This window comes from Xyrauchen texanus, chromosome 16 (genome assembly GCF_025860055.1).
Source record: "Xyrauchen texanus isolate HMW12.3.18 chromosome 16, RBS_HiC_50CHRs, whole genome shotgun sequence".
Lineage (NCBI taxonomy): Eukaryota > Metazoa > Chordata > Actinopteri > Cypriniformes > Catostomidae > Xyrauchen > Xyrauchen texanus.
In genome coordinates this window covers 13,626,824-13,654,480 of record NC_068291.1, presented here as the reverse complement: position 1 = coordinate 13,654,480, position 27,657 = coordinate 13,626,824, and the positions used below count along the sequence as shown (strand labels likewise).

Sequence of the window (27,657 nt, the reverse complement as noted above, 5' to 3'; positions counted from 1 at the left end):
ACAGCAAACAGTGCGAGCCATGATGTCTGTTTCGTAGACAAAGTAATCTTTTGAACCGGGTCTTTATAATATTCAAGAAACTGGTTTAAACTCGAGTGCTCTGGTAAGCAGCTGGAATCCGAGACCCTTTCTCAATGAATCATACAGTGAATCAGCCATCATTGCAATTGTCTGAAATTAACTTTTGCATTTAAGGGGTAATATTGGCCCACCGGAATTAACTTTCGGCGCATTTTATACTGTGGACATATGTTTACATAATAATTATGTAAAATACTTTTTACAAATTAAATACATTGTAAAATACATTCACCAATTTATAATTGATATAAATATAATTACGCAAGTAATTATCGTATTTTTTTGTGCAGTGCATTCAGAAAGTATTCAGACCCCTTCATTTTTTTCACATTATATTATGTTGCAGGCGTATGCTAAAATGCTTTATTTTCCACACTCCATAATGACAAAGCCAAAAACTGAAATTTTATAAATTTGCAAATTTAGGATAAAGAAAAAACTGAAATATCACGTTGACATAAGTATTCAGACCCTTAACTTTGTCAGTGGACAGCCATTTTCAGGTATCTCCAGAGATGTTCGATTGGGCCACTCCAAGGACATTCACAGAGTTGTCCCAAAGTGGTGGTGGCATAGTGGCTAAAGCACAGGGCTGTTAATCAGAAGGTCGTTGGTTCGAAACCCATGGCCACCACCATTGTGTCCTTGAGCAAGGCACTTAACTCCAGGTTGCTCCGGGGGGATTGTCCCTGTAATAATTGCACTGTAAGTCGCTTTGGATAAAAGCGTCTGCCAAATGCATAAATGTAAATGTAATGTAAATGTTGGAAGGTGAACCTTCTGCCCAGTCTGAGGTTCTGAGCTCTCTGGGCCAGATTTACATTAAGGATATCTCTGTAATTTGCAGTGTTCTGCTTTCCTTCAACCCTGACCAGTCCCCAGTACCTGGTGCTGAAAAACACCCCCAAAGCATGATGCTACCATGATGCCACCATGCTTCACCGTTGGAATGATATTGCGCAGGTAATGAGTGGTGCCTGGTTTTCTCCAGGTGTGACACTTGGAATTGAGGCCAAACAGAGAATTTTGTTTCTCACAGTCTGAGAGTCCGTTAGGTTCGTTTTTTTATGTGTCTTGCACTGAGGAGAGGCTTCTGTCTGGCCACTCTGCCATAAAGCCCAGATCGGTGGAGTGTTGCAATGATGGTTGTTCTTCTACAAGTTTCTCCCATCTCCACACATGATCTCTGTAGCTCAACCAGAGTGATCATCAGCTTCTTGGTCACCTCTCTTACCAAGGTCCTTCTGCCCAAATTGCTCAGTCTGGCTGGGTGGCCAACTCTATGAAGAGTCCTGGTTGTTCCAAACATCCATTTAAGAATTATTGAGGCCACTGTGCTCTTGGGAACCTTCAGTGCAACCCTTTTTTTTTTTTTTTTTTTTTTTTTTTTGTAGCCTTCATCAGATCTGTCATTACAGTCCTGTCTCTGAGCTCTGCAGGCAGTTCCTTTGACCTCATGGCTTGGTTTTTGCTCTAAGCATTTTCAGCTGTGAGACCTTTATATAGACAGGTATCCAAATCATGTCCACGCAATTGAATTTGCCATAGGTGGAGTCCAAAATGTAGAAACATCTCAAAGATGATCCAGTGAAATTGGATGCACCTGAGCTACATTTTAAGTGACATAGCAAAGGGTCTGAATACTTATGTCAGTGTGATATTTAATTTTTTTCTTTAAAAATTTGCAAAGTTATCAGAAATCTGGTTTTTGCTTTGTTGTTATGGAGTGTGGATTGATGTGAATAATAAATTATTTAAATCATTTTAGTGTAAGAATGCAACATAACAGAATGTGAAAAAAAGGTGTCTGAATAATTTCTGAATGCACCGTATATCCAGGCCTACAATGTGAAGAAATATGTTAGATGTTACAAATGACTATTAATTTCTGATGCTGCATTAGTAAGTTCACTATTGACTGGCACACCAGACATTTATAACATGCGATTGCTGATGTTCTACTGTTGATGAAATACTGCTCATTTTGTTATATGAAAATGTTCACTTTGTATTGTTTATAATGTATTAAATTGTAAGTGATTTGTAAGATGCACATTTGTTTCCCTTATGTTTATGAGAGCATTTGGGACTGCATGCATTTCAAAATAAATGGTGTATTTCTGTCTTATTTACAATGAAAAGTCCAGAATTATGAAGAAGGGAAGAATAAGAACAATCATTTTTAAAAATGTGTACATAATATAATTGATTTTTTAAACTATGGACCGATTTATCTGTTATTAGCTGTCTTTGGTTTTCTATATCGCTTCTGAACAACCATCTAAATTGAGCAATTCTGCATGTGGGCAAATAAAAACAGCCATTTGGCTCCTAAATGTTTCAGTTTGGATTTGATTGGTTCCATCCGGACCGTGAGACATCATAACAATGGTTGCCCCATCTTAATGCTTTTACACTTAATGTGAGCAGTGCAACAAAACAACAGAGCTAATAAACCGCAAGCATTTAGGGCCATAGAGGCTCTATAGCACCAAACATGCTTCATTTATACCATTTCCCTGCTCCGCAGGACGCACAATATGCAGCAATATAGATGGACACCAGCATCTTTTGCTAAAACACGCTGCAGAACATGAGAATTAAGCAAAGTGTATAAATTTTCATGTGTCTGATTTGACTCTTATAATTCAGCTCAGCCAGGTTTGTGATGGGACAAGTTAACGTGGTGCAACCTTTAGACTATAATGTTTTTATTCTTCTAAATCATGCCTTATTTATTAGCCATTTATGAGCCTTTCATAATAAACAAAAGATTTGGTTCTGATTTTTGTAAAAATGTATCAGAGATGTTATTTATCTCTGGTATGTTTGGCAAGGAAAGCCAACCAAAACTTTGAAATGACTTGTTGGAAGCCTATTAGAGTTCTCCGATTATAAGAACAGTTCCATTATTTGATAGTCAACCCATTTTTACTTAACTAAAGCAAACACCGTTTTTAAGCTGTACTTTTGAAATGTAAATTCTCACTTGAAGGACAACTTGAATGGTCCAGTTTTTTTTTTTTTTTTTCTCTCAAGGGATAGCATTGATCCCACATACAATATCTTTCCTCAGTCACAAGGCCTCCAATGCCTCATACATAAGTATCTGAATGTAAATTATAATAATAAAAAATATTCTGAATGTAAAAATATTCAATCAGTAATACTGGACTGCTTTTGTTCTCCTTCAAAACAAATATTTGATATTAATATCCAAGTGCACTCCAATTGATGAACTCAATAAAATATTTTAATCTTTTGGTGGAAGATCACACAGATCCCACTACTTTGGCTGTGTCTCCAGGCCCCCATTGTCCTCATCCTTGCCCCTGGTGTATACTGGACAAAGCAGTTTTGAAGAGACTATTTTGACTCTTTAATTTATTATTATTATTATTTTATATACTTTTGTTGCCAACTTGTATGTAATTTAAATTTATTATATAAAAAGAATTATTTATTTTTTTTTTTTTTATATATCGTTTCATACCATACTTACACAAAGTTTTTATTGGCTGCACCTTTTGCTTGGAAGGAAACGTAGTGATCCAGACCTCTTGGAACTTTAATGAAATACCCCTGAACTAGTCTATTTTAAAAAGTAAGATTTTCACTTCTCTAATTTGTACATTCATCTCTTTCTCCAGAATGGCGCTGGACGTGGCTGACTCACAGTACCTCCTCATCCTTGCACCGTCACTGGTCATTGCTCTCATGTTCCTCTTTTTCTGGCTCTTCATGAAAGAAACTTCCTATGATGAGGTTCTGGCTCGTCAGAAACAAGATCTTAAACTGCCACCCACCAAACCCGATACAAAGAAAAAGAGCGAGAAAAAGAAGAACAAGAAGAAGGAGACTGGTGTAGGTGGAGGCGGCGAGTCAGAGGAAGACTTAAAGGATTTCGATACATCTGATGCCACTCGCCCAGCCTCAAATGATGACGATTTTGAGGCGGTACCCGTGACTCTACCTGTTGCGGTTCCGGTCCAGGCAGAGCCTCTGTCTGGAATAAGGGAGAGAAAAAAGAAAGAGAAGAAGCCAAAAGCTGCACCAACTGTTGCCCTCCCTGCTCGTATCACCCCACCTACCCCTGCTGTCTCTGAAGAACCGGAAGTCAATGGCTCCAAACCTGCTGTCCGTAAAGAGCAACCCATCCCCCTGACCAAGCAGTCCAGCCCACTGCAGCCTCAAGCCACACCCCCTGCCCCCACTAACACTACCAGCAAAAAGAAGTCCAAGAAGCAGAAGAGTGAGTCTGGTAGGTAGATTTACCTACAAATATGACTGCATGTCAAACAGTTGGTGTGTATGTGGCCACAAACATGCCTTTTAAAGGGATAGTTCACCCCAAAAATAAATGATTTCATAATTTACTAATTTCCACTAACACCAAGTATTAACTGAATAATAGAAACATTTTTAATTAATATTTCACAATTTAATAAAATTGTCTTATTAATATAATGACAGATCCTCACTTTAAAGTTTAAATAAGGACCCAAAAGTATCATAAAAGCAGTCCGTGTGGCTTGTGTATCATATTCTATGTAGTCATTTATCAATGAAAATCTTGATATCTATTGCATGTTTCTGAGCAATATTAGAGACGGTTGTTCACAGTGACCAAGTTTACATGCACTTAAGAAAATGGTTTAATCCAGGGTTTTTGCTGTAACTCCTTCCTTACTCCATTTAAGAGATTAAGGGAAAGTGGTTTAACACCCAGAACGCGGCTTATGTGGTCATGTATACGTATGAGCAGCATTGTTGCAGGTTTTTAAAGAGTGCACATGTGCATGAACTGACCGGATAACATGCATCATAGGATGGAGCCCAACAACAATTCAACAAAGTGGAAAGAATTGAACATTTCTGGGAGTACAGTGAAAAAAAGCACACATTATAAACTATATCCATTTATACACGCCAATATAAAATATCAACTTTTCCCTCATGTTCGTGTATATGCGCTTGTATATTTGGGGAATCCCTGAGTTTTATGTAAGAGGGGAAACCCCACTATTGCAGTGCAATTCCGCTGCAGGTCAAAATAGAAAGTTAAGGAAACAAACACAGTAAGAACTCTGGAATATCTGGAAACAAAGCGAAGCAACAAGGAATAAAATAGTGAAGTCCTCCTCAGATACTGTGTTTGTTATTTACACCAGTATCGTGGGTAAATTACATTGCTGTAGAGACCCTAATAAAAAATTGACAGTTGCCATAAACTTGCAGCAAATACAAACAAGCTTTGCGGCAAAATATTAATTGTCTCCCAAGGTTTTCTGCAAGATAACCACTACTGGTGAAGAGCTGCAATCTTCTGACAAACATTTCCAGTGAAAATCAAGCTCATTTGCATTAGAAAATGAGTGACAAATTTGCAGAAATTTGCTGGTATTTTAGATTTTAAGAGGAAAGCTGTTTACTAACTGAGCCACATGTATACGGGAGTATACATGTGCATGTAAACCAGAACGCTACTTTCTAGCAATAAGCCACTTTCTGGTGTCCATGTAAATGTAGTCAATTACTTGGGTGTTCACACGACAATTTCTCCTGTAAGCATACATGGTGAACCAATACACTGCAACGTCAGAATACAAGCTCCAGGTGAAAGTAAATAATACAGGAATATATTATTATTATTATTATTATACAACAAATCCTTAAAGTAAAAATAGTAATACTGTATCATATTATAATGACAAACTGGACAACAATAAACAATTATTGGTTTATAATATTAATAAATAAGAACTGAATTCAAAAATGTTACTGGGTGAAGTACTGTAGTAAGTTTTGCACACCCTGTTCACAAAAAAAAATAAATGTTTTGTAAAAATTACACAAAGGCTATTTTATAAACTCGTTCAGTGGGAGACGCAGATATAAACGTGGAGATAGTGCTTTGATGGGATAAGAATTTCTCAGCTCTTTTGGTCCATACAATGCAAGCGAATGGGTGCCAAATGTTTAAGCTCCAAAAATCACTTGGGTGTTGGCACCCATTCACTTGCATTGTGAGGACCGACAGAGCTGAAAAATTCTTCTAAAAATCTTAATTTGTGTTCGTCGGAAGAATGTGAGAATGTACATTTTTTAACTATTGTGAGCTATTCCTTTAACATACTTACCAACTGCACCTAATGACACCCTGGCTGCCAAACAAAACACCTTAACATCACCTTGCGTGGGCAAGCAGCAATCATATTTTCTTCTGAAAAAGTTAGTATCTTGTATAGTATCAAGTCTAAAACACTGAAGTTATTTTCTGATCTTGGTAGATCCATTTTTTGTTCTGTATTTTTGTCTATGAAGATGGTCAAATTTTTTTCTCTTGTCACACAGAAGAGCATCCACCTGAGATTCAGCCTGATCTGTCTCCTCCTGCAGTGAAGGAGGAGCCTGTGATCATAGAGGTGAAAGCACAAGATGTAGCCGCTACTGTTACCACGTCAGCACCACCAACCACCTCTAGTGGCAGCGGGCGGAGGAAGAAAAAGCAGAAGGTGGAACCAGCTGTCACATGTAAGCTTCATAACAGAATATTTCACCCAAAAATGGAATTTACTTAAAATTTTAATTTTGCTCTTTCCCATGCAACAAGCATACAGTACACAGGGACTGTCAAACTAACTACTTTTAATTAATACATTTATGGTCACATGTTTGTTTCAGTGGATGAGGCACATGTCCTGTCTTCAGTCCCGGTCACGCAGACTGACGCTGCCCCAACCAACCACCAGAACAACCAAAACAATGAGGTCCTGTCCTCTGCTCCTGTTATCACCAAACATAGCAAGAAACAGAAGAGTGAAACCAACAAAGGTGTTTGGCATTTTTAGATCAATTATGTACTAAAATAATCACAATGTGGTCTGATTGTCAGCTGTCATGTGTGTTTTTGTGCAGAGAACTCTGAGGTGAAGCTGAAGGAGCTGTCGGCCAGTTTGAGTGGTCTGGTGCTGTCAGACTCCGATGTGGTCAGTCTGGTCTCGGTGCTCCGAGACAAGAGTCCCAATGCGCTGGACACCTGGTATAAGGTTAGAGGATGAGGCTCACTTAAATTTTATTATTAAATCGATGCATATTCATTGCAGAAAACAGAAAATTTGAGTCATCAAGTTTCTGATTTTGCTTTCACAGTCTGCTGCCAAGTTTGAGCCCTCAGTTCAGCAGCTAGCAGAGAAAGAGCGTCTTTTGAGCACACTACAGGAGGAGGCATCCATTGCCAAGGGCAAAGTCAAACAGCTCAGCCTGGTTAGCAACTTGTCTTATAAACCTCTCTGACACACTTTATATTGGTCTAGATTAGTCTTTAACTATGTAAGCACTGGATACATTATGTGCATATGTGTCATTGCATTGTACTTACTTTTAAAGTACCTGTATGTTATTACATCTTTAGTTACACTGTTAACCTAACCCCTAAACCTACTTTAACACTGAAACTACCCATACCTCGAGCTCATTAGCAGAAAATGTGAATCCTGTGAGAATTTTGCTGAACAACATAGTTACACAATAATATATTTTATTGTATATATTTCAATGTTAGTCCATAGTAGTTAAAGACACCTAATACAGTTGAAGTCAGAAGTTTACATACACGTAGGTTGATGTCATTAAAACTCATTTTTGAACCACTCCACAGATTGGAGTTGTGGAGTTTGTTTAGGGCATCTATTTTGTGCATGACACAAGTAATTTTTCCAACAACTGTTTACAGACAAATTATTTCACTATTAATTGACTATATAACAATTCCAGTGTGTCAGAAGTTAACTGCATTAAAGCAACTTGGAAAATTCCAGAAAATTGTGTCAAGCCTTTAGACAATTAGCCAATTAGTTTCTGATAGGAGGTGTTACTGATTTGGAGGTGTACCTGTGGATGTATTTTAAGGCATATCTTTAAACTCAGTGACTCTTTGCTTGACATCATGGGAAAATCTAAAGAAATCAGCCAAAACTTCAGAAAAACTTTGTGGACCTCCAAGTCTGGTTCATCAATGGGAGCCATTTCCAAATGCCTGAAGGTACCACGTTCATCTGAACAAACAATAGTACGCAAGTATAAATACCATGGGACCACGCAGCCATCATACTGCTCAGGAAAGAGACACATACTATCTCCTAGAGATGAAAGTAGTTTGGTGTGAAAAGTGCAAATCAATCCCTGAACAACAGCAAAGAACCTTGTGAAAATGTTGGCAGAAACAGGTAGACAAGTATCTATAGCCACAGTAAAACGAGTCCTGTATCAACATAACCTGAGGCTACTCGGCAAGCAAGAAGCCACTGCTCCAAAACCACCATAAAAAAGTGCACATGGGGACAAAGATTTTACTTTTTGGAGAAATGTTGTCTGGTCTGATGAAATTAAATTTGTTTTACTGTTTGGCCATAATCATCGTTATGTTTGGAGGAAAAAGGGTGAGGCTTGCAAGCTGAAGAACAGCATCCCAACCGAGAAGCATGGGGGTGGCAGTTGGGCAGCATCATGTTGTGGGGGTGCTTTGCTGCAGGAGAGACTGGTACAATTCACAATATAGATGGCATTATGAGGCAGGAAAATGATGTGGATAGTTTTAAGCAACATCTCAATATCGGTCGCAAATGGGTCTTACCATGTCCTTAAAATGGACAATGACCCCAAGCATACCTCCAAAGTTGTGGTAAAATGGCTTAAGGACAACAAAGTCAAGGTATTGGAGTGGCCATCACTAAGCCCTGACCTCAATTCGATTGAATAATTCTTAAAATAATTTAGCAATCCTAACTGACCTAAGAGAAGGAATGTTTTCTATGATTAAATGTCAGGAATTGTGAAAAACGGATTTTAAATGTATTTGGCTAAGGTGTATGTAAACTTCTGACTTCAACTGTATAAAGGGGGACCAACTTCTCTTATGCAGTTTCTCTCAATCTTGGTGTCATTAAAAAGCTGAGATCCTCCCCTTTGCGATTTTATATAAAATTGTTTATCATCAATAGTCGAAAAATATTTTCTGATGATTTGCTTTGCATGCTTTTCCTTCAGGGTGGCATATTTTGTTCTGAACATTTAAGATATAACATTGGATTATTCGGTCAAGCAAGCTCACAGACAAGTAAAACATGGCTATTTTTAACTTACTAACTTACTAAAGTAAAAGTATGTGTGTGTGTGTGTGTGTATGTATGTATGTATGTATGTATATATATATATATATATATATATAGCTATTTACAGCAGCAGTTATTGGAGCATAAAAGATACTTTTTTTTTTTCACTGTAAAGGGATCAATGGAAAGGAGTCGTCGAGAACTGGCTTTTCAATATAAATAATAGTTTAATAGTAAACTTAAAAGAAGACACAAACACACACATGACGGACATGTCCGCTAATGATCTCTCTCTCCCGCACGATACTCTGCAGTCGGCCTTTAAACCTCAGAGGCTTGATTAGCCTAATACGGGACCGGGTGCGTAGGATCACGACCCGGCCCCGCCCTCCGCCCTGCCACATTCCTCCCTCATTCTCTCAGGCTGGGGAGCCCCCGGGGGAGGGGGCTCGTTCTCTTTCCCTGGGGGAGGGCGTGCTTTACATCTAGTCTGCCGGCAGGTCATCCCCATCTACCTGGACGAGGGAGGGGACAAGGGGAGGGAAACAGAAATTATTCAAATGGGGGGGTACTTCCTCTAACAGTGTAGTACCCCCCAAAAACTGTAAAATTTAAAAGCGGGAAAAGGCCAACGCAGAGCGACAGTGAGAGAGAGAGAGGAGAGAGAGATGAGAAAAAAAAAGAAAAAAAAAGTCTTACTCTGCAGTTCTCCGATACGCCGCAGCTTGTTCCTCGGCCACTCCTCCACCCTCTATCGGACGACAGCCGCGCCTCTCCGGGCGGATCCGAGGCAGTCCTCCAGCCCCTGGCGGACGGAACACCCGCCGCGTTCTCAGGGAACAGAAGGGGTCTCCCCCGCCCCTGGCAGCGGTCCTCTCGCTCCAGGCGGTCGCCAGTGAGCCCCTCCCCGCTCGCGGTCGGCGGTCTGAAACCCCGCCGCGTTTCAGCGGCCGGTGGGCGACTCCTGCGCCCCTGGCAGCGGCCCTGACCGCTCCAGGCAGTCGGCTAGGAGCCCCTTCTCCCCTCGCGGTGTAAAGGGATCAATGTAAAGGAGTAGGCGAGAACTGGCTTTTCAATATAAATAATAGTTTAATAGTAAACTTAAAAGAAGACACAAACACACACATGACGGACATGTCCGCTAACGATCTCTCTCTCCCGCACGATACTCTGCAGTCAGCCTTTAAACCTCAGAGGCTTGATTAACCTAATACGGGACCGGGTGCGTAGGATCACGAACCGGCCCCACCCTCCGCCCTGCCACAATCACTTACAGAAATCATATTTCTTTTTTTATTCTTTTGAAAATAGTTTGAACTGTGATGTTAGGGCAACAAAATTAATTGTAAAGTCACATTTCTGAGAGTGAGAGCTTTCATTTGATAAATTACATGTCCATTTATGTGCTAAATATTTGTACCCCATTACCTATGGGGGCGCTAATTTGTTTTATTTTCAATGAATGACCCTTTTGAGCCAGTTCTTTAGAGTCTACAGCTGGAAACATACAGCATGACCCAGATAGTCAGATCACCAAACGAATGACTCTTATCAGTCAGTTCTTTTTAGTCAATCAAAAACTTACTGAACAACAAGTCATTCATTTCGTCATGAATTTATTGTTATGGTGTTATCTGTGCCAAAGGCTTTTGAGACTTAAATCAGAGTAATTACTGGGCGAGAGTTTGAAATTCTAAGTTAAGTTCAATCATGACAACTTTTGGAAAGATTTAACATTTTAATGTGGGTATGACATTGATAGGATATTGGTCTTGTAAAGATGCTGACTATTACACTTGGAGTCACAAGTTCGAAGTAACCTTGGGTTGAAGTAACCTCCTCGTGGCTGCTATAATGTTGTTCTCGTTCTCGGTGGGGCGCGTGATGAGTTGTGCGTGGATGCCTCATAGAATAGCGTGAAGCCTCCATACGTGCTATTTCTCCGCGGTAACTCACTCAAACCACGCGATAAAATGCGTGGATTTGACTGTCCACGCAGCTGAGATTTGTACTCCGTCACCCGGATTGAGGAGAGTCAATACACCACCATGAGGACTTGGAGCGCTTTGGGAATTGGGCATGCCAAATTGGGGAGAAAAGGGGAGAAAATCGCAAAACATTTAATACAAATAAAATAAAATGCAATTACATTTTTTTATTTTTTTTAAATGAAAACAGAATGTGCACTATCCATTGACAAAGTTATTTGTAGATTTTGGAAGTGACATTAGTTGAAATGTCCACTTTTCTCAAATGGCAAAGCAGGCACAGTTATCTGCTGATGACAATAATCTCAATATTGGCCAATATATTGGTCTTTCCCTAATAAATATTAGCACGTTAGATTTTGTGTGGTGTGAGCATAGCAGTAATTTACTGAATGATAACTTCAGGAACTGCAGGCTGAGAAGCAGAAGACTGGCCGTGTGGAGTCTATGCTGCATGAACAGCGTGTCGCCAGAGAGAAAGACATCATGCAGACTAAAGCTCAGAGCTATCAGGAGATGCAGATTAAGGTAATCAAAATCAGTAACTGATGAGGCTGTCCCGCAGAGGAGAAATTACATATTAATAGACCAGATCTTACAATGCATGTCATGAAAGATACATAAGAAGGCGTTGTTTATGCATGATCATTTTTTCAGAATAGTGTACCTTCTCTCTGCAGTTCCAGCAGGTAAGAGAACAGCTGGAGGGTCAAATTGCTCGACTACAGCAGGAGAATGGCATTCTGAGAGATGCTGTGGAAAGATGCTCCACCACCAACCAGATGGAAACCAAGTGAGTCCTATCAACTTCCTCTTATTCACCATTGCTGTTAAAGTGCACATTACTGGTGGTATAGCTAAACAATTATAATATCTCTTTATTTTTTAGCTTTGTAACTTTATTTTACATATCTGTTTGCTCTAAAATGGCTTTAAAGGTGATTTTTATTAGTTTTTTCTCTGAAAATTGAAACCTTCATTTTGACCTAACAGACATTGTTGCTGAGTTTAGTTTTAGCAAACCTAAAATCCAATAACACTCTAGTTAAACGTAATCAAGGCATATATTCCATACAGTTTTCACTAAATAAACACAAAAAGTCTAATGCTTTATCATATTTTATTTCTATAACAATATATAGTAATAAACCGCACTGTTTGTCAAGATCTAATTTTATAATGTAAAATGACCAAAAGAATGAACACATGGACATTTGTAAACATTTTTGAAGTGATTATGCTAACAAATTGTTGTATCAGTCGAATCTGGCCTACTGGCAAAGTCTCTAGGAAACTTAATGGCCAAATAAAAAAGCACTTTTAATTTAATGTGGTATTGAACATTTCACCAACTAAATTATATTGAAAATGTTGTAAATGTTGGCTATTTATCACACTTTCCTAGTGCTCATATTTCGACACATGGAGTTTGCAGGAGACTGAAGTCTCAGGATTTGTGAAACCACTAGGAAAGGTTTCATAATGCTTTTGCAAACATCGATAGTTTACGTGTGTGTGTTTTTTTTTATTTATTTTTATTTTTTTTAGGCAGTCATCTGAGCTGAATAAACTGCATTCTGAATGCAACAGTCTGATGAAAGAGCTGGCAGACACCAAAAACAAGCTGCAGCAGGAAGAGTTGCAGCGGAAGAGTCTTGAAGTCAACTATAAGCAGAATGTGTCCCAGTTGGAGGTGCCCATCACACCCATTCAATACACTTCATTACATCATCTCTCATTCTCATTTTTAAGGACTAGTTCACCCAAACAGTAAATAAAATGTGGTCATTATTTACTATTCCTTATGTCGCATGTCATACAATATTTGTCATTCAATGCAGTTCATAGTGACTAGGTGCTGTCAAGCTCCAAAAAGGAACAAAAAACACATTAAAAGCACCATAAAAGTGGTCCAAACATCATATTATTTAGCATCAAAAGAAATGGACTATATCAACTTTTCTATTTTTGTTTTTGCTTAGTGCTGTCAGTCAATTAAAATTTATAATGGCGATTAATCGGATACATTTTCTTTAGTTAATGTCGATTAATCGGATACATTTTCTTTAGTTAATGCCGATTAATCGGATACATTTTCTTTAGTTAATGCCGATTAATCGGATACATTTTCTTTAATTGCGATTTAATCGGATACATTTTCTTTAGTTAATCACGATTAATCACATATTTTGAAAATACTGAAATTTGACACTGTATATACTTATTTTCCTATCAAAATGCATATATTTCCATCTTGGGAATTAAAACAAATCAATATGTAACAATATAATGCTTTATTAACACTACCCCCAATAATTGAAAGAACTAGTCTCACCATAGGTTGCATTTTCATTGCAATGGACATTAAATCTCAAACTCTCATCCTCCACAGTATTAATCAGCCGGTAGGCTGTGGCTATCCGCTTTGCTAAAGCAATTGTGAATCTGCGTCCATGATTCGCATCAGAGTGTCAACACCAGCGTCAAATGCCACTTTGATCTCCACGTGAAACTTTGTTTTTGTTGTTTGGTAAGGTTGGGTTTTCCATTTTTGGAGCTTGAGAGCCCATGGTCCCTAGTGTATAACTCAGAATAGACTCTAAAATGAATAAATAAATAACAGTATACATTTGGAAGGTCATGAGGTTAAGTGTTTACTTGAAAATAGTACAGTCATGCTACTGAAAAATATTGTTCAGTTCACTTTTTTTAAATTTTAATTATACTGGTTTTGTTTCTCTCGATGCAGGATGCCAAACGTCGTTGGGAAGAGCTGCAGAACTTTTTGCTCAGCGTGAACTCTGAAAGAGAAAAGCTTCAGGGTGCTAAACAAGGTAGGAACACACCCACACACTACCTTAAAGACATGAAGCATTCTGTACAGACACACAACCCATTCCTCCTGTGTCCCCTCAGAGCTGCAGAATCAGCTGATGTCAGTGGAGACAGAGATCACCACTAAAAACAAGGAGATCCAGAACCTGCACAGCAACCTGACGGATACGCTCATCTGTAAAGAGCAGGAGCAGCAGAAGGTCATGCAGCTGGAGCAGAAGGTCCTGCATCTGATAGAGGCATCACAGCACACCATGAAACCTGACGACCAACTACAGGAGCAAATCAAGGTACCTCTCACTGCAGCCCACTGTATCAGTACACCTTAATGGTGCACAAAGTAATTAAAAAATGTAACACCTAAAGAAATGTAATTGTACTTTTAAAACACAGATATAATAATCATGACCACCCACTTGAGATGAAGACTGCGGTCATATCAGTAACCTTATAAAATCTGTTTTATTCTACATGGAGAGGGTCCCCTCATGGAGGCTGCCATGTTAGGATCACATGACCACTCGACTACTACACAATTAATCTCAGAAACCACCCTGCTCTAATCGCTTTACTTTTCTGAGCTTGCTTTTGCACTGCTCTTTTGTGCCGCCTCAGCGTGGGTGGGATTATAGGCTGATCGTCATAGTTGCGCCGCCTCTACTGCGTGACATCATTTTAAATGTGACAATAAACAATAACAGGACCGTTAGGTCTTAGCTACTAGCTCATTGTGCTGCATAAAGCAGTGGTTGCATGGTGATTTTACACAAGTGTAACAGTTAAATTGGCCTGGTTGTTTTAGAAGCAAGCTTCCAGTGGCTGGTCAACTAAATAAAGTGAAGCTTTCAAGCAGAGTATATAGTTATAGAGTACCATCCTCCATTATAGACTCCAGCCATGGCTGAGTTCAGGGCACTCTCCCTCCCATTACTCGCCGGTTTAGATAGCGTCCATTTGGTCAAACCACTTCCACTTTTTCTTTATGGTTCTGTAGTCATTTAAGTTTTTTTTTTTTTACTTTCCCCTACACTGTTGGTAGTTCTGTTGCGGCCAACAGCTGAGACACTTCCTGAAAGACTATTTTGTTTGACGTCATTTCATTCATTGCTAATGAGAGGAACGTCTGCACCTCGTTTATTGACCATGGAGTGGTTTTGCGCACAGCCATTTCTTTTTACAATTCGCAAGTCGCATGTACAAATGATACTGCTATCGCTGTAGCTAACTTTAAAACTAGCGGGTCCCGTGTCGAAAATCCATTGCCGCTGGTTGCGACGATTCTCTGACCAATCAGTGATCTGCAGGGTTTTGACGTCACATTTAGTATCGGCTCGCTTGGAACCTCGACCAAGGTGGTACTAAAAAAAAGTGCCAGGTACTATCCACAGTGGAAAACCCCCAAAAGTCGAGTCGAGTTGTACCGTGCAGTGGAAAAGCTCCATAACACAAACAGCGAACAAAACTCTATAAAAACTCGAAAAAATTATCTTATGAGCTATTTATAAAAGTAGGCCTAACTGTCTGAATAAAATCAATAAAATTGGCTATCATGCAGATCTCATACAGACACCAGTGGAGCTACTCGCCATCCGCACAGACTATTAAATGAACTGGCAGTTTAGTTTTACCATACGCAGTTTATTTGTTTACAAAAGAATGAAAGAGTGGGCTTCTCGAGAGAAAAGATGCTGTTATCAGTAAACTTAAGACACTGTACTTTAGACGAAAACCTTGAAAGTCTTGTCTTTGAAGATGTGCCCAAGAAAGCTCTTGGAATTTATCAAAAGTGCTACTAAAGGATCTTTTATAGAATTGATTTACTGTACTTGATTGAATGGTCTTCCTTTTTTCTATGTATTGTTTTAGCAAGGTGTGTTGTATTTCTGAATTGTTTGATTGCCATCTGTATTTGCCATAACATAATAAACACCATGTCCTGGGATGTGTGTGAATGCAAGCACAGATTACGGGAATGAACAAATTGTGATTGCAGTGTGAATGAACAAATTGTGCAGTCCCAGAACAGTTGCTATAATGACTTTTCCCAGGATTAATCCCGGGATGTGTGTGTGAAAGGCGCTTATGTGTTAAATCATTACTGATGAGCGCCCAATGTTGTCATTTGTAGGATCTTCTTAACGAGAAGAAAACGCTAAAAGTTCAGATTGATAACCTTCAGGCTCAGCTCAACTCTCAGGTATGTGTGCAAGCTGCTGGATGAAGGTGAATGTGTCTCTGCTTGTTGCCTGACAGTCAAGCTTGAGAGTCATTTTTTTTGTTTTTTTTGTTCCCCCTATCAGGCTACAGCAGTATCGCATTTTGATGAGCTTCAAAAACTGTAAGTGATGACCTCGAAAAAAGCCGTTTGTATTTTCTTACACGGTGACCTAACCAGGCGTGACATGACAAGTTTCCATTGACAAGCAATTTGTCTGTCCACACTGAAAGCGAAATTTCTACATGATGTGACACAATCACAGCCAATCAGAAGATATTTATTTGATGTTTAAAGTAAAGTTTTGAGGAGTGGGATTTGGACCAGTGAGATTTTACAATGGGCGGGACTACTCGGCGAGAGCTATCCGTGCATCGCTCGTTGTGATTGCAGCTGGTTACGACACATTGTAAAATGTTAAGCTGTGTCTTGTACATCAGTTTAAATGTCACAATGCATGTGTCCCTGATTAGGCTGGCTGAGAAAGAGCTACAGAGAAAGAGTCTAGAAGATTCTCTCAATGCAGAGAGGAGCAGCGGCGCCAGCAGAGAGACCAACATGCAGGCAAGTGTCCCCTCCATCTCTGCCATTTCATATTAGTTACATTTGAAGTTTGGTTTCAGTGGTTTATCTGACACATCCGTCACTGTCCTCTACAGGCCATTCACAATGAAAATATAGCATTGAAGGCAGACCTCCAGAATCTGCAGGCACAAATTTCTAAGAAGGTTAGACTTGAATTGAAGATGAGTTTTCTTAAGACAGTCCATAATAGATATGAACAAAGACTCATTTCTGGCACTGGTGTCTTCTCTTTTCCAGGCCATATCTGTGGATCAGCTTCAGCAGAGGTGAGTGCATTGATATTATATAGAAATATAAACCCTTTATATAAACAGTGGGTGGGTCATGACCAAAAACGTGTTGCAGCTTTGTTCTGATAGGGCTGCAGACAGGAGGAAAAAATTATAACGTAATAGTCATACAGTGAAACCCGTTTGAATGTGGTACAGAATTTTCTGTTGAAAAACAAACAGCCACCACAATGTAAATGACACTGACAAAGAAATGATACATTAGAAAGCTTTTCAATTCACAGATCACAACGCTTAAAAAAAAGTACCATGGATTTACTGCAGTAACACTAACTGTACTGTATTACTATTGTAGTTGTGGAAGAAAAAAACTTTCAAAATGTATTTAGACTGCTGTTATTTCATTACAGAAATGCCATAGTTCTTTATATAGAAAACATGGTTACTAACCATAGTAGCGAGGAGCCATGCATGGTTATCATGAACAGATATTGATTTTTAAAAACCTATATGATAATGATTAGTTGTATGTTAACATATCCGATAACCGATATGCAGAATCAAATTGTTTTAATTTTTTTTATTTCATCTTTATTTTACAGTTCAACAGAGAAAAATGTGTAAAATGTTATATTACAATAATAACCCCATGTTTTTATGTAATAACTACAGCAACAACAACAGTAATAAAAGTCACCTTCGGCTTGCTCACTGGGGTTCTAAATGCATTTATCATTGAATTATTTAATAATATATTTGTATACACAATTTGCAATCATATTTAATCAAATTGCACAATGATGACTAAGACTTTATAAACATTATGGTATCATTTTCTGTTAATGCATAATTTTCTGTAAAGCTGCTTTGAAACGATGTTTGTTGTGAAAAGCGATATAAAGGCAGGCCTGGGTAGCTCAGCAGGTATTGACGCTGACTACCACCCCTGGAGTCGTGAGTTGTGTGTGGATCATGGGGAGTAGCATGAGCCTCCACATACTGGGAGTCTCCGTTGTGTCATGCACAAAAAGAAAAGCGTTATACAAATAAATATGACTTGACAACATCTGATTTCAAATGGAGATCTTAAACGACAAGGGAGTCATTTCATGAATGTATCTATTTTAATCTAGGCCTACAGTTTAAAAGTTTAGGTGTTTTTTATTAAGCTAAAGACAAATAGTTCGCTGAAAAACATATACATTCTCAGGAAAGTAAAAAACAACGAATACAACGCTGCGATTTAAAGAGTAAATCCCAAATTGCATCAGAATTATTAATGTTGTTTCATCTGTCTTTATAATATCATTGCTATTTTAACAACTAGGGAAGCTACTGAGAAATGTTGTTAAACCTTGGTTAATTTGACCCGTTTTAACTTTAACACTGATTAACATAAACTTAACTAAGTTTTCAACCTGAAACTTCATGACATCCTCCACTGAACCTGTAATTTATTTATAAACCAAGCTACAAGAAAAAGTCCCTACTTTGTACGTCTGGGTCAATTTGACCCGGTTCATATAAAAACTTACGAGAAAGCTGTAAATGGTACAAAAGTTTAAAATGTTATTTCAAGGACACTCATACTCATAATTTCACATGTACACACGCTCGCACCCACCCACACATATTCACACATGCACACATACATGCATAATTTCATTTATATACGCACACATACAAGATTTTGTTTATTGATATTCATTTGTTCAAAAGTTATTTTACTGTTAATTATATGTAAATTAAATGTTCAAATGAGATATAATAAATAAACACCTGTTTAAAAAAGTATAATAATATAAATGTAAAGTTTAGTTATTAGTTATTGGAATATTATTTATTATAAGCTTTTGAAATTGAAGGTAAAAAATTGACCCGGCAGGTTCAAAGTAGGGACTTGATCATTAAGACCATTCAAGGGTTAAGCTAATTCTGTAGCTATCACTGACTACTCATGTGTTCCATTCCAAGTCTTCTGAAGCATTGCAATAGCGTTGGATGAGGAACAGACTAAAATGTATGTAGTTACTCAATCAACATGTCCAATGTGCCATTTTGCAACCCCTCCCCCAACACACATAAACAGACACACTCAGAAACCTGCCAGTAATCCCACAGTATATCTACCCAATGACACATTTGTTTATTGTACAGTCGATGATTAATAACTGGATTGTGTTGTGTTTTGTCAGTGTTCAGCATCGTGATGAAAAGGTAAAGACTGTGGAGACCCTGCTGGAGTCCAGCCTCATTCAGATGGCCAACAAGGAAGAGGAACTGATGGTGAATAAGAAAAAAAATATATGAAACAATTTTTTTACAGAGCTGTTTATGCTCTGTGTGCAGCTCAAATACTCATGGATTTTCATGGCCACCATGTTGAGCATGAACTCTTCCTGACTATGTCTCTCATGTCCATTTTATTGTTTTATTCATTTTAGTAGACTAGAAATATTCTGGGTTCTCTGCATTATAAAAACATGTGAAGATTTATTATAACTAATTTTCCTTTTGTGTAGCTCATCTGATTGAGGTTAATTAAACAATGTAGCATAGTGATGAACAAAATTTATATTCAAGATGCATCACTTGTGACATGTGAATTTGTATTTGCATGTTGCTGTATTAATGTTAAATACTTTTTTTAAACAGCTGATTAGAAAAGAGTGTAAAGGTTTGAAAGAGCAACTGGAGGCAGTACAGAAACAGAATGCAGAACAGGTAGCAAACCACTACCACACACACACACAAGCTAAATACAGAGTTTGCAGAGCTGTAATATAGACAAAGGGTGGCTTTGAAGAAGTTAAATATTAAAGCTAGATGCTAAACGATAAAAGTTTTGATTTGTTTAACATTTATTGATCTCTACTATAATTCTTACTCTATTTCCCTTCCATTATACTTGTGTTGTTATTCTAAAGAATGAGTAGGTTGTGGAAGTGTGTGAAGAGCAGAACATTTTATTTATGTTTACTGCATGTGACAGTTGCTGATTCTCATCTTTTACATGTCTATTTCCCACTCCCTTTTTTCAGGCGATGACAGAAACAACAGTAGAAGAGCTACAGCAGAGGTATGTTCGACTTAAAGGCTTGTTTAAAAAGACACATTGAGACCATTTTAATGGCAATTAGTAATCCATGATCGAGCCAGGTACTATTCCTTAAGTCAAATATCTCAACTTCATGTTTTTATCAGGATTAAGGAGAAGGATGAACAAATTAGATCAAGTGAGGAGAGTTTACAGTCAGCACTGGACAAAGAATCAGAAAGACATAAGGCAATAAAGGTAAGTGTGTTCTGTATGTTCGGTTCATCGGCAATTTTTAATTGCTGTTAAATTGTCTTGTCTTTTGTATGATGTTTATCATACTGTTGTGTCCACAGGATCTGGAGCAGCAGGTTGAGGCTCTGAAGGCTGAACTGGTCCAGCTAAAGAGCAAAGAAACCCAGTCAAACTCAGACATGAGTGCACAACTCCAGGAGCTTCAGGCTCAGTATGCGTCACTCCAATCATGTGCCCTGGTCATGCTTTCATTGACATAAACACAACTATAATTTACATGAATGAACAAATGCTCTCACATCATTTCATTGCTTCATGACTTTAAGAAGTATTCAGACTATTCACTAGGTCCATGCTCAAGGCTTTTTTAAATAAAAAAGGAAAGGACAAGACCACTTGAATTTAGGGCTGCAACCAATGATTATTTTTCGATTATTTCTTCAATTAACCAATTAATCTTCAAGTATTAAATAGTTTCAGTTATATTGTAGTGCATATAATCAAAGGATATAAAACTTTATATGACACTTTTATAATAGCTTTTTAGTTAAAAAAAAATGTTTCCTCAAACTTTTGACTCTACTACTGCCATACAGACTAAGACCCTATTTACACCGTTTACTCCTGGTATTAAGATGCATCTGGGGTTATCATATTACACGTGGTCGGACTAGACACATCACTGTTTACACCTGGTATTCCCATGTGTCTCAAATGCGTCTCCTGTGACCGCTTATGTTTGGATTTCGAGGGGAGGGTTTCTGATTTCATGACAGCATGCATGTCAATGTGCTTCTGCATGATAATCAACCACAAAAAAAGGATTTAAATGATTAAAACTGCCACGCTGTTTCTCCCCGATGCAGTTGAAATTCAGTGTATGTTGATATCGGACACACTGAAGAAGATCTGTCGAAGTTCTCATTTTTGTGCTTTTGTGTGTGCGCACGGTTTTTTCACATTTTCCAATTGGACGGTTTATTCCTGTTAAAGCCAAAGTTTAAACTCAGGTTGACAGGTGAGGGGTGAAGCTTCACTTCTGGCCGGAAAGCATTCAGGATATATTAAAAGGGTCATGAAGTGCTATTTTTTTAGATAATTTTATTATCTTCCCTGAGGTCCAATTATAATGTTATAAAGGTTATTTTGGACAATAACAGTCACAGTTTAGTAATATAAGATCATTTTTCACCCTGGTTTGGCCCTCTGTCTGAAATGCTTTGTTTTAGCCTAAGGGTTAGGGTTAAGCTTACTTTAGTGTTGCAAAATAAGGTGGATAACAGCACTCTTAAGAAGTGAAATAAAAACGCTCACTGACACCTCGTGGGGATTTGTTATATCTAAATCTTTCCTCATTGCTAATATCTATCCATAGTTTTATCCTCACTTATATGCATATTTTGTTCTTTTGATTAGACAAATCAAGTGTTCTAAATTGACGTGAAGGCATTGAAATAAAATTTGACTATTGGAACTATAAAATTAATATTTAAAAAAAAAAAAACTCACCTGCTAATATATATAAAATCTCAATCTGGTGAATATAGACTATGAAAGCTACATTTGATAAATACTTCAATATAGAGCATTACGTTCATTTTGGGTTTTGGTTGCTTTGGTTATTATTGGGGTTTGGTTGCACAACAGATTGAATCTGTAATCTTGTTCATTTTGGACTCTTGTAGCCTCTGTCTGTGCCTGTCCTAGTATGCAAAGACTAAGATTTCTTTTTGACGTTCCATAAATCGATTTTAAAAACTAGATTAATCAGTTATCTGCCTATTCAGCCACCTTAGTTATGGCAAATTGCCTTTAAAACTGGCAAACTCCACTACCGGTTAACCTCTATAACACTCATATGTATATCATAGGTTAACGACTAAGGACCAGGATGTTCAGAGACTTCAGAGGGAACTGGAGAAGGGAATGCAACAGCAGCAGGTAATAGTGCTGACGAATTCAAATCGGACTCTTAAAACCTCAGCAACCTATTAATGTAAAAATGATGTACTATAGCTTAATTTGTTTGCATGATGTAACATTCTCAGCACTTGGTGATATAATTGTTTCCCCCCTCTTCATTTAAAGCAAACTGTTTCAGCAGCACCCAGCCAGGAATTATTATCAGCGTAAGTGTCATGTTCTTGCCATTAAATTACATTCCTTCCAACTGATGGTGTTAAACATGTTCCAATATATCTGGGTACCTTAAGATTAACGAAGGTTTTATCACACTGATATAACATGCATATGCTCTGTGTCCATCCTCAGGCTCACGGAGAAGGACAAGTGTCTAGCTGAACTTCAGGCAGAGCTGATTGAGTTGAGGGAATCGGTGGAGCTTCATCGCAAGAAGAACAATGTAAGTTTAGTGAGGTCGAGTCCTCGTGTCGAGCAGCTCTCTTCCTGTAAAAAGCAAGTGCTGAGCTTATCTTATGCTCTATTCCACGTGCTAATGAGCATGTAAAGCAGGTGACTTTAATTTGAATTGCAGCTTTTAATTCAGATTTGACCAGGAGATATATGGGTTGGCCAATCCTGAAGCATTGAGAAGCATCCCTTAAAATACCGTTGGAACATTTTAAACCGAATATTACACCTTATAAATAAGGTGTGAAATGTAGTGCCAGTTTCTGCATAACCGGTGCTCAAGTATACAGGTGCTCGTCATATAATTAGAATATCATCAAAAAGTTGATTTATTTCCGTAATTCCATTCAAAAAGTGAAACTTGGATATTATATTCATTCATTACACACAGACTGATATATTTCAAATGTTTATTTCATTTAATTGTGATGATTAAAACTGACAACTAATGAAAATCCCAAATTCAGGATCTCGAAAATTTGAATATTACTTAAGACCAATACAAAAAAGGATTTTTAGAAATGTTGGCCAACTGAAAAGTATGAGCATGTACAGCACTCAATACTTAGTTGGGGCATCTTCCTCTTCCCAATACCCCATAGATTTTCTATAGGGTTAAGGTCAGGCGAGTTTGCTGGCCAATTAAGAACAGGGATACCATGGTCCTTAAACCAGGTACTGGTAGCTTTGGCACTGTGTGCATGTGCCAAGTCCTGTTGGAAAATGAAATCTGCATCTCCATAAAGTTGGTCAGCAGCAGGAAGCATGAAGTGCTCTAAAACGTCCTGGTAGACGGCTGCGTTGACCTTGGACCTCAGAAAACACAGTGGACCAACACCAGCAGATGACATGACACCCCAAACCATCACTGACTGTGGAAACTTCACACTGGACTTCAAGCAACGTGGATTATGTGCCTCTCCTCTCTTCCTCCAGACTCTGGGATCTTGATTTCCAAAGGAAATGCAACATTTACTTTCATCAGAGAACATAACTTTGGACCACTCAGCAGCAGTCCAGTCCTTTTTGTGTTCTGACGCTGTGTCTTGTTCAAGAGTGGCTTGACACAAGGAACGCGACAGCTGAGACCCATGTCTTGCATACGTCTGTGCGTGGTGGTTCTTGAAGCACTGACTCCAGCTGCAGTCCACTCTTTGTGAATCTCCCCCACATTTTTGAATGGGTTTTGTTTCACAATCCTCTCCAGGGTGCGGTTATCCCTATTGCTCGTACATTTTGTTTCTACCACATCTTTTCCTTCCCTTCGCCTCTCTATTAATGTGCTTGGACACAGAGCTCTGTGAACAGCCAGCCTCTTTAGCAATGACCTTTTGGTCGTCTTTTGGACAGCTGTCAAGTCAGCAGTCTTCCCCATGATTGTGTAGCCTACAGAACTAGACTGAGAGACCATTTAAAGGCCTTTGCAGGTGTTTTGAGTTAATTCGCTGATTAGAGTGTGCCACCCGGTGTCTTCAATATTGAACCTTTTCACAATATTCTAATTTTCTGAGATACTGATTTTGGGATTTTCATTAGTTGTCAGTTGTAATCATCAAAATTAAAAGGAATGAACACTTGAAATATATCAGTCTGTGTGGAATGAATGTATACATTATCCAAGTTTCACTTTTTGAATGGAATTACTGAAATAAATCAACTTTTTGATGATATTCTAATTATATGACCAGCACCTGTAGTGTTAAAATGTGCACCAAGTATTTTTTTCCTTTTAATGGCAAAGTGTCATTTCTGCACCTCTAGCGTCACCTAATGGAATTGCAAACTAATGTATGATTTGTGTTGGTCTAGGAGCAATTCTGCACATTTGAAGAATATTTTTTTATATATCTAATTATTATAAAGTGAACAACATAAAACTTGAATATGCTGGCTATTTTTTTTCACCGCTTTTTAGCTGATCATTGGACATTTTTCATTGTACATTTTCATTTTCCCATTTTGTTTTTTGTTATTTTTGAATAAGGACCATTTTGTTCCTTTTTAGGGAATTTAAAAAAAAATATTTAATTTTTTTTTTTTTTTTTTTTATTGTAAGGGTGTTGCTGTTAGTGTTAAATGTATTGTGTGAATCTTCAATATTGATGTAGAAATTTGGTACTTTCAGGTTTTGGTTGGGCCTTGGTCTGTTGGTTCAGTAAATGGCAAAATCCTTAAAGGAACAGTTCATTCAAAAATGAAAATTCTCTCATTATTCACTGTCATCTCAGAGGTTTTTGGCTGTCTTTTGTCAGCGGAACACAAATGGAGATTTTAAGAAGAGCACCGTCAGGTCCTTTATAATGGAAGCACATGGGTGCCAGCACAGATTTTTCCAAAGGTCACAATTAGGGCACATAAAATTAATCCATACAACTCCAGTCGATCAATAAATTTCTTCTGAAGCGATACGTTTAAGTCGATAATTAAAACATTTTGAACTTTAAATCTTTGATTCCATCCAGGTCTCTGATGCTGTTTGCAATGGCCAAACTCGCCAGTGACATTCATTCTTATGCTATAAATAAGCGGTGTTTCCGAATTCTCGTGTGAACTCACCGCCGCGCTTACATCATGCTTCGCGTAAGCTCCTATGAGAAAGTGCTTTTTAAAAGTTAATAACGTTTTAATTATCGATTTATTTTTTACACAAACGTATTGATTAGCTTCAGAAGACATTCACTGGTCGACTGAAGTCATGTGGATTACTTTATTGCTGCCTAAATTTGACTTTTGGACCATCAAATTTCTGGCACCCGTGTGCTTCCATTATAAGGACCTGACAGAGCTCGATCTACTTCTAAAAATCTTCATTTGGGTTCTACTAAAGAAAGACAGTCATACACATCTGGGATTGCATCAGTTGCATAATGAGAGAATTTTCATTTTTGGGTGAACTATTCCTTTAATGTTTGATAAGAGTGTAGGCTGAACTGAAAGTGGTGTTTCTCTGAAACTGACTAGGAGCTACGGGAGAAAAACTGGAGCGCTGTGGAGGCGCTGTCAGCCACCGAGACCTTACTGCAGGGAAAACTCACCAAGAGCGCCAAGGTTGGCACCGCAACTCCCAAACTACTTCACTCTAGAGTCAAATCAAAGCATCTCCGAAAAGCCTCTGCCTTTTATTGACCAGTGCAGTTCTCTGCATTCCACATTAACTTCCTCATGAACAGCTGCATACTCATTACATAACAATCAACTGTTCAGCTGCATGTTAGTAATGCACTATTCTGAATGCCACGAGCTAGAAGAAGCTTCAAACTTACAAAGTATGGCAATTGTGCTTTTGAATTCACCAAATCTTGGCTGAATCTAGCTGTTTGTTTTTTCTTCTCCCTATTTAGTTTTGTGCTATTAATTGTTTACCAAAAGTGTTTAAAATGACACCTGAAATGAGATGAGTGTGCAGCTAAAATAAATGTTTTTATTTTTTTAGATTATCATTATTTTAGGAACCATGTCATTTGATCATTCGTTGGTGACATCCTGTCATGTGACCTCATCCTCCCCACCCCGATTGCCTCTTTTCCTGCATGTTAATCTCTACCTGATTTCCACATTTCACTTTCTCTTTCCCCATCACCCCTCTTCTTGCTTGGTGTGAAGACCTGTAAGTAATCAGAAACTCCTGCCCATATAAGCGTGTCTTCTCCCTCCACAGGGCTGGCCAGACATCTAAATGTAGCAAGGCATTTCAGTTAACCTCTAAGTCACAGCATAGAGTAACCAGTGGCTCTATAAACAGTCCTGGAGCTATATGTAACCTTGTTTGCATCATAAGTAATTTTACATTGTGCACCGTACGTTTGTGAATACATCTGCTCTCAGCTGTCTCCAACAGTATGAATCCCAGCCATGCAGATGCTGTACAAACGCAATATTTGCCACTGTAACAAGGTTAAGGTTGGGAAAGGAGGTGGCGGGAACCTGCTGAACAATCAAAAGAATATTTTATAAGAACTTAAACAAAAAGAAACACACATGGCAGCTGTATGTGGCTCTTTCTCTCTCCCGACCTGCCGCGATCCTCTGCATTTATCCCTGACCTCGGCTGATTAGCCTGATTGGGGCTAATCCTCGTCACAGCCACATTTCTATGTTCAGTTAATACTTTAAATCCATTTTGTAGGTTAAATATGTACATTATATTTAGTTTGCTGTTCTAAAGCCAACATCAAATTTGACCCTATATAAATAAACAATTCAGTGATGCACGTTATTCCAAATAAATCAATTAAAAAAAAATCTATCTATCTATCTATCTATCTATCTATCTATCTATCTATCTATCTGTCTGTCTGTCTGTCTGTCTGTCTGTCTGTCTGTCTGTCTGTCTGTCTGTCTGTGTAACCTTTCATGAAAATGAACTATGCACCACATCTGTAACAACTTTGCTTTTTGGCTGACATCACCAGTCCCTCTTATTTCTGTATAACCCCTCCCCTTTTGCCATCTGCCATGTGGGAAAAAAAACAAGCCCCGCTATACATTTATTTATATTTTTCATGGAAGTAAAATTGGTTGTAGATGCTCATATTTGGAGATAATAAAGTGCTTCAGTAATTTCACTTTTATACGTCCTGTACTGACTGGATTGTTCAAGATGTCAATAATTCCCTAGAACAACATGTGCGGAAGTATGTGCATTTTTGTGTGTTTAATTATTGTCAGTTTTTGGATTTTATGAGGATCTCAAAACATTAAATGGAGCTTTCACCCAAAAATGAAAATTCTCTCATTATTTAATCCCAGATGTGTATGACTTTCTTCAGTTGAAAACAAACAACATTTTTAGAAGAATATCTCAGCTCTGTAGGTCCATACAATGCAAGTGAATAGTGGCCAGAACTTTGAAGGTACAAAAAGTAATAAAAGGCAGCATAAAAGTAATCCAGACTCCAGCTATGATAGGTGTGGGTGAGAAACAGATCTATATTATAAGAATAAATGG

At 38.2% G+C, this 27,657-nt stretch overlaps 1 protein-coding gene across 5 annotated transcripts in view; it reads left to right on the top strand.

Annotated features, from left to right (window-relative positions):
* Positions 1-27,657, top strand: part of LOC127656723 (kinectin-like) — a 64,920-nt gene that overhangs the window by 14,501 nt on the left and 22,762 nt on the right. For 3 of the 5 annotated variants that reach the window (XM_052145204.1, XM_052145201.1, XM_052145202.1), the window contains exons 2-25: positions 3,732-4,342; positions 6,436-6,615; positions 6,766-6,915; positions 7,000-7,130; positions 7,234-7,347; positions 11,588-11,710; positions 11,863-11,975; positions 12,731-12,875; positions 13,932-14,016; positions 14,099-14,307; positions 16,146-16,214; positions 16,318-16,355; positions 16,706-16,796; positions 16,892-16,960; positions 17,055-17,083; positions 19,243-19,333; positions 19,703-19,771; positions 20,089-20,126; positions 20,252-20,342; positions 20,441-20,550; positions 22,211-22,280; positions 22,428-22,468; positions 22,611-22,701; positions 25,671-25,757. In XM_052145204.1, coding sequence (XP_052001164.1) covers positions 3,732-4,342; positions 6,436-6,615; positions 6,766-6,915; positions 7,000-7,130; positions 7,234-7,347; positions 11,588-11,710; positions 11,863-11,975; positions 12,731-12,875; positions 13,932-14,016; positions 14,099-14,307; positions 16,146-16,214; positions 16,318-16,355; positions 16,706-16,796; positions 16,892-16,960; positions 17,055-17,083; positions 19,243-19,333; positions 19,703-19,771; positions 20,089-20,126; positions 20,252-20,342; positions 20,441-20,550; positions 22,211-22,280; positions 22,428-22,468; positions 22,611-22,701; positions 25,671-25,757 — 2,845 coding nt within the window. The remainder of the gene's footprint in view (positions 1-3,731; positions 4,343-6,435; positions 6,616-6,765; positions 6,916-6,999; positions 7,131-7,233; positions 7,348-11,587; positions 11,711-11,862; positions 11,976-12,730; positions 12,876-13,931; positions 14,017-14,098; positions 14,308-16,145; positions 16,215-16,317; positions 16,356-16,705; positions 16,797-16,891; positions 16,961-17,054; positions 17,084-19,242; positions 19,334-19,702; positions 19,772-20,088; positions 20,127-20,251; positions 20,343-20,440; positions 20,551-22,210; positions 22,281-22,427; positions 22,469-22,610; positions 22,702-25,670; positions 25,758-27,657) is intronic. The other 2 variants (XM_052145203.1, XM_052145205.1) reach the window with 2 other exon arrangements.